The 7087-nt window shown below is 46.3% G+C and overlaps 1 protein-coding gene across 2 annotated transcripts in view; it reads left to right on the forward strand.

The window, feature by feature from the left end:
• Nucleotides 1–214: 214 nt before the first annotated feature.
• EIF3D (eukaryotic translation initiation factor 3 subunit D) overlaps nucleotides 215–7087 on the forward strand; it is a 15295-nt gene continuing 8422 nt past the window's right edge. The window contains exons 1-6 of one of the 2 annotated variants that reach the window (XM_007446734.1): nucleotides 215–641; nucleotides 3049–3181; nucleotides 3490–3535; nucleotides 4416–4552; nucleotides 5861–5946; nucleotides 6492–6564. In XM_007446734.1, coding sequence (XP_007446796.1) covers nucleotides 3059–3181; nucleotides 3490–3535; nucleotides 4416–4552; nucleotides 5861–5946; nucleotides 6492–6564 — 465 coding nt within the window. In that variant the 5' untranslated portion in view covers nucleotides 215–641; nucleotides 3049–3058. Of the gene's footprint in view, nucleotides 642–3048; nucleotides 3182–3489; nucleotides 3536–4415; nucleotides 4553–5860; nucleotides 5947–6491; nucleotides 6565–7087 lie in introns of those variants that run through there. The other variant, XM_007446735.1, reaches the window with a different exon arrangement.

The following is a 7087-nucleotide window of genomic DNA, read 5'->3' on the forward strand; positions in this document are numbered from 1 at the left end:
TAATAAAGTTTGAGAACTGTGGAGGTACGGCTTGAACCCTGGCAGCCACCCACTACACTACTAGTCTGATCTACGCAGGTCACTTTGCACCTCCTGGCCTCAGTTTCCGAAGAACAGCGCGTCGCGACGATACACTCCTGAGACACTCGACCTTCCCCTAGCAGTGAGAATCGAACAACACAATCGCTTAAAGGCAGGAGCCGCGGGGCACTGTGGGATACAGAGGTGCCGACGCGGCCCGCAAGGCATTGTGGGACACAGGGGGGGCTGTTAGCCACTCTCGGCCTCCAGCTTCGATTGCAGGGCCGCCTCGTTTCAAGAAACTTGAAAACCCTCTCGGAGCGTCGCCGGGTGTCCCATGACGTAACTGTAAACATCCTCCAGTGTCTTGCAGGATAATCAGAACAGCTTGAAAAGAACAGTGACGAACTTCCGGGTTGCCTTTGCTTTACGATTCGTGCGTTCTGCAGCCGAACCGGAAGGAAGCTGGGGAGTAGTTTACGACAGTGCCGGTTGTCTTTACGGCGCCGGCCGCTGCGCGCGCGTCTTTCCTGAGTTCCCAGATTCTCGGCCCACCGGCGGTGGTGTGGTCTCCGGCCTGGACAATCTCTCGCCATCGGACCCGGCTAAGGCCGTTGCAGGTAAGCAGTGTGTTTCGTAGCGTTTCGCGGACCTCCGGAGCCGAGTTGGGCGGCTCCTGGCCTTTGGCGGCCTACCGGAAGAAACCCCCGTACACCCTCACCTGCCGCCGCTGTCCCTCCGCTGGGCGGGGCAGGACTCTGCCTTCGGGGTCCCAGGTCCGACCCAGTGCGGGGCAGAGCCTTGTGGCTGAGGTCTCTGGCCCTAGACTCTGTTTAGCGGCCACGGGCTGGGCGAATGTGATCATGTTACTTAACCCAGCTGGGTCTCAGGGTCTTTTTAAAGCGGCCCACGGCTCCCTGAGCTGCTATGAGAGAGGTATTGGGGGTGCCAAGCTGAGCGGTGTTCGGCCCTTTCTGAGGAGTTCACGGTCCAAATGTTTCCTTCCCTTTTCTGTGAAATGGGAGGCCAGGGTGGAGTTGATTGATCTCTGATCTGAAACTCTACCCCCCAGGAATTGATGGGGAACGACCTGCAGTGGCTGCCATAACATACCCAGTACCGTGGCCTGCCAGCCGGAAGGCCCCTTCTGACTGCCCTGTTGGTGCCTCCTCATCCTGCCCCTGTACCCGGTACAGCTGTCACTCCGTTTTAACCGAAAGGTTTAGTTTCTCCTGTTGGTTCCATTGTGCTCACTCTTATTTTACGTGCGTTGAAACCAGGTGACTTCCTCCCACCCCACCCCACCCCATCCCCCGCCCCCCCAGAGAAATGCATGTCAAGCCTTGAGCCCGTTTACCTCCAGCTCTGACAAAACAAGTCGATTTTTTTAAGTGTGTTTGGAGATATCTTACTGTGTTATCAGTAGGGGCTGAAACCCCAGATCTTTTCAGGCCGCTGCCCAGCTTATAAAATAATAGGAAGAGTGTTGGACTTAGGGCAGACGACCTTAGAAACCAAATCTATTTTGAAATGATGGGCAAGTCAACTGCTTGAATTGGCTGAACTGCACATTTTTATCTCTAAAATGGGGGTGGGGGTGGGAGGGTTAGTGGTGTTGCATCTGACACGTGTAGGAGCCTGATAAATATTTAATGTGAATTGTTTTGAGACCACCACCGCTTCCCTCAGTCCACTTCCTGTAGTGTAACTTAAGTTCAAGCTGCAGGATGGAGCTCCCAGGTCATTCCCTCTTGCTGTCACCCAAGTGTCCCCTCTGTAGGAAGCCTTAATCTCCCTATCGTTGAACAATTAAGAGAGTTTCCTAAATTTAGTACCCTGCACTCTTCGATTGCTGTCCAGACTCCAGAAATGTTTGTGTAATGAATTTTCCCGGGGGAACTCAGATTCTGAGCATTTTCAGGGGATTACAGTGGATGATAAACGCGTAAGTTTTTGATAGGACCTGTCAGGCGAACATCTGTCTGGAGCCCCTGGTTTTTACGCAGAGTGTGGACCCTGGAGCCAGTTTGCCTGGGTTCAAATTTTTCGTCCATTAGTGTTGTGACTTTGGGCAATTTCTTGATTTCTCTGTGCCTCAGTTTTTTTATCTGGAAAGTGGGGCTAATACTGGCCCTATCTTGGGATTGTTGGGAGGAGTTAATGAATTTATGTGTGGTAAGCACTAAGAACATGCCTGGTACTCATAATGTTTATGAACATTGGCTGCATGGCCACTTTTATGAACTAAGGTTTCTGGTGGCCTCCTCAGCCTTGTGGCGGACCTTTTGCCTGACCCTGTGTCTACTTGCTCTGCATAAGGATTTTCATTGACAGAAAATCAGAAGAACAACAAAGGAAAGTTATATTTCAGGATATATTCACAGACCCTCGTTTTCTTCTCAGCACTGTGTGTAAATGTATTTTTGCAAGACTCAGGAGTAATTGTGCAGTGTTTTACAAAGGAATTATTTCCAAATATGTTAATTAATACATACGGCTTTCATAATGATTCTCTGATAGAAATAAAACAAGGATCTTGTGTATTTTACAGATTAAGAGATTGAGGCTTAGGGATTAAATATTGTATGCCTGGTGAAGGTGAGAATGAGAACTACAACATGCTTATTACACTTGAAAAAAAGTTACTATGTTTCATCAAATATGTGAGATACCACTCATTTTAAGAAGCACAATTATTTCATGTAACACCAAGAAAGAAAAACTGCCAATTACGATATGACACCCCGTCAAGCAGAAGGTGCAGACTCATTTCAGAGGTGGTGCATTGAAGAAAAAAAAATATCAATGAAATATGATACATCAATTTTGTTAGCAGTCTTCTGAGTTTTAAGTATTCACAGTATTATTTACAAGAAGACATTGAATGGGGAGTAGCTCAACAGTTGAGGGTTCTGTTTTGCATTTTTAATTTTGTCATTCATGTCTTAGCTTACCTCAAATGGAGGCTTTTTTTTTTAGTTTGAGGCTTTTCTTCATGGAGCTACTTATATTATTTGTACTTTTAAGGTTTTAGAAGATGGCAAAGTTCATGACACCCGTGATCCAGGACAACCCCTCAGGCTGGGGTCCCTGTGCGGTTCCCGAGCAATTTCGGGATATGCCCTACCAGCCATTCAGCAAAGGAGATCGGCTAGGAAAGGTACTTGCCTGTCAGCGGGGATCTGAATCTCTTAACCTGTGGCTGCTCCTCCAACTTCGTTTCAATTTTATTCTCTCGAAAGCATCAGGGTTATAAGTATCCATTATATAGTATATATAGTATCCATTATATAATATCCATCTAGATACTTCCAGTGGTCATAGGAGAGCTGGGCTCTTAAAAAGCCATCCTGAGCCAGTCCTAACACTTCCGCACACCGTGTCCTCACTTTGGGGGGTTTCTGAGTGAACAGAAACCCACCTGGCTGACCCGTGCTCCATGTCTTCTTCCCTTGTTGCTCTTACTAGGTTGCAGACTGGACGGGGGCCACGTACCAAGATAAGAGGTACACAAGTAAGTGTTCTCCGCCTGACTGCCCGGATCAGGGCCTTGGGGGATTGTTAGTTTTTCTAGTAACCTCCACCTGAAAGCATTCTAGGATGGGAACAAAATGCTGATGATAATTCATAGTATTTCAGGGCATATTCTGGACTGTGGAAACAATCCACATTCTTTTTGGAAATAGCCTCAACTTAGACTGTTCATTAAAGAGGTTTGGCCTATTATAGTGGGTTTTCCCCCCCACTTTTGGGGAGCCACGGCCCCTTTTACAGATCTGGTGAACATGTTCCCATTTTTCATTTCATTGCAATTTATTGAACTTATGAGGCCAGTCAATGGATCCCAGTTTTAAAACTCTGGGTTTTAAGATCCTGATACAGTAAATTGGTTTCTTCCCTCTGTGCCAGTTGAGAGAGCTGGAAGTGGCTCCCTGGAATACTGAGTTAAGATTATCTGAGTCTGAGGTCAGCAAGAAAGTCAGTCGTAGCCCATTAGCCACGTCTGCCTTGGGCACCTGATGATGACAGTGACGATACTTAGACCGCATACTTACCTCTCCTGAGAGAGTAGATTTTAACTCATATTCTTACAGACTAAGGCAGAGAGTGAAATGGGCTTGTCTTAAGTTCCTCAGACTCTGTCTTGACTTAGAAAGTTCTTTGGACCAGAGCTTTTCCAACTTGAATGTGCGTATGAATCAGCTGGGGATCTTATTAAAATGCTGATTCTGATTCCGTGGGTCTGGGGTGAGGCTGTGAGTCTGTACATCTAAGATGATCCCAGCCGATGGGTCAGGTCCTGAGACCACACTTTAAATAGCAGGGCTTTAGACCACCATGTATTTGTAAAATCTGTAGGCAGTGTTGTTACACGCTGTCACCTTTGCCTCCAGATAAGTACTCCTCTCAGTTTGGAGGTGGAAGTCAGTATGCTTACTTCCATGAGGAGGACGAAACTAGTTTCCAGCTGGTGGATACAGCACGCACACAGAAGACCGCCTACCAGCGGAATCGGATGCGATTTGCACAGGTAGGCCAAGAGCCAGCAATCTGACCGTCTTGGGGCTGTCACCTGCTGCTAAAAATGCTACCGTGTAGTACTGCTGAGAGGAGAGCATGTTATTTTGGGTCTTCTAGTGAATTCCAAGTAGCTATTCAGTGACAATTGTGCTAAAATAAATGGGTACTAAGTCCAGGGATGCATTTAAATAGTTTAGCTTTCTGTTGACCAGTAGCAAGGACATCTGTGCTAAGGATGGATGTTAGCGCTGGATTAACAAGGTGATCTGTGTCTGTTGCCTCACTTAATTGCTATGTCCAGGATTTATTAAGTAGATCGTCCAGTTGGGCTGCATCTTCTTACATAAAGAGGCAAACTCAACAACTCTAATAAGAGCCAGTAAACCTACTTCAATAAAAACTGCATGTGGGGCTTCCCTGGTGGCGCAGTGGTTGAGAGTCCGCCTGCCGATGCAGGGGACACGGGTTCGTGCTCTGATCCGGGAGGATCCCACATGCCGCGGAGCGGCTGGGCCCGTGAGCCATGGCCACTGAGTCTGCGCGTCCGGAGCGTGTGCTCCGCGGCGGGAGAAGCCACAACAGTGAGAAGCCCACGTACCGCAAAAAAAGAAAGAAAAAATAAAAAACTGCATGTGGATATAAATCTAAGCTAATTCCAAGTACAAACATACCTCATTTTATTGTGCTTTGCAGATTTTTTTTTTTTTTTTTTTTTTTTTTTTTACAAATTGAAGGTTTGTGGCAACCCTGAATCGAGCAAGTCTTTTGGCGCCTTTTTTTCCAACAGCATTTGGCTCACTTCATGTCTCTGTGTCACATTTAAGTAATTCTCACAACATTTCAAACTTTTTCATTATTATTACTTTTGTTATGGTGATCTATGATCCGTGATGGCTAATGTTACTCCTCACTGATGGCTCAGATGGTGGTTAACGTTTTTTAGCAATAAAGTGTTTTTTTAAATTAAGGTGTATACATTGGTTTTTTTAGAAATAGTGGTATCACACACTAATAGTCTACAATGTAGCGTAAACTATACGTATAGCATAACTTTTATATGCACTGCTAAAGCAAAAAATTTGTGTGACCCACTTTATTGTGATACTTTATTGTGGAGGTCTGGAACCAAACCCAAAATATCTCTGAGGTATGCCTGTGCATACTTGTAAACCCCCGGATGTTGATGCTATAAAAGCAGAGTAAAATGTGCAATTTGGATTTGCATCCTAAACTAACTCCAATGGCCTCCCATTAGGCACTGCCAATTGTAAGCCAGATCTCCAAGATTTTAACATGGATGTTTTTTCCTGCTTCCCAGCGGAACCTCCGCAGAGACAAGGATCGACGGAACATGTTGCAGTTCAACCTGCAGACCCTGCCTAAGAGTGCCAAGCAGAAGGAGAGGTGAGGTGCCCGTCCTGCCAGAACAAGATATTCTTCCAGGACCGACTGCACTCTGACAGCAGGAGGCCAGAGCAGGAGAATAGTCGTCTTCCCCACCATTGCAGGAAAACGAAAAAGTCTTCCCAGGGCCAATTAAGCCACTATCTCAGCCCTGGTGTCATTCTCGAAGAGCTGTTAACAGCAGAGAGCATGGGCAGGACACTGCTTGCAGAGGATGTGACTACTGAAGGGAAACAAAGGCAAATAGGAAGCAATTTTGGAGCTTACCTAGGCTTGGGTCTGCTGTGGCACAACTCCAGGGAGCCCCATTCACGCTGGGGCCTGTGAGTCCCTGGAGCTGGGTAGGATAGTAGCCCTGCCCAAGCTGGGGCTGCCAGTGGACAGCTGGATAGATGGAGTAAAATATATGCATAATACTGGTCAGTAGTGGGGTCAGTATGCCTCTCTAGCATGTCTAGTGTGCACCCTGTTGGTCTGTTCTTTTTTTTAAGCCCCTGTTTTCTTTAAAAATCTGCACTGAAAGCACAGTTTTCCTGTCTTTCCAGAGAACGCATACGACTGCAGAAAAAATTCCAGAAACAATTTGGAGTGAGGCAGAAATGGGACCAAAAATCACAGGTAGTATATCCATATCAGAATTCTGTCCAGGAATTTGATTTTATTTGTTTGGTTTTATAACAGCTTTATTGAGGTATAGTGCACACACTATATAAGTCACCCATTTAAAGTGTACATTGCGGCGATTTGTAGTTTATTGACAGAGTGCTACAACCGTTATTACAGTCCATGTCAGAAGGTTTTCATCACTCTAAAAAGAAGCCCAGCATCCTGTGCCAGTCAGCCCGTCTCCTCCCCAGCCCTAGGCTGCCCCTTATCTATTTTCTGTCTCTAGATTTGCCTGCCCCAGACATTTCATATAAATGAATCATAGCGGAATGATCTTTTGTGACTGGCTCCTTTCACCAAGCATCATGTTTTCAAGGCTAATCCAATGTTGTAGCACGTCAGCGCTTCATTCCTTTTTATCGCCACATTCCGTTAGATGGATAGACCACATTTTGTTTATCCGTTCACCACTGGTGGGCACTGGGGCGGTTTTACTCTGGGGCATATTAGGAATGATGCCCCTGTGGGCATTCCT

This window comes from Lipotes vexillifer, unplaced genomic scaffold, assembly GCF_000442215.2.
Source record: "Lipotes vexillifer unplaced genomic scaffold, Lipotes_vexillifer_v1.1 scaffold870, whole genome shotgun sequence".
Classification (NCBI taxonomy): domain Eukaryota; kingdom Metazoa; phylum Chordata; class Mammalia; order Artiodactyla; family Lipotidae; genus Lipotes; species Lipotes vexillifer.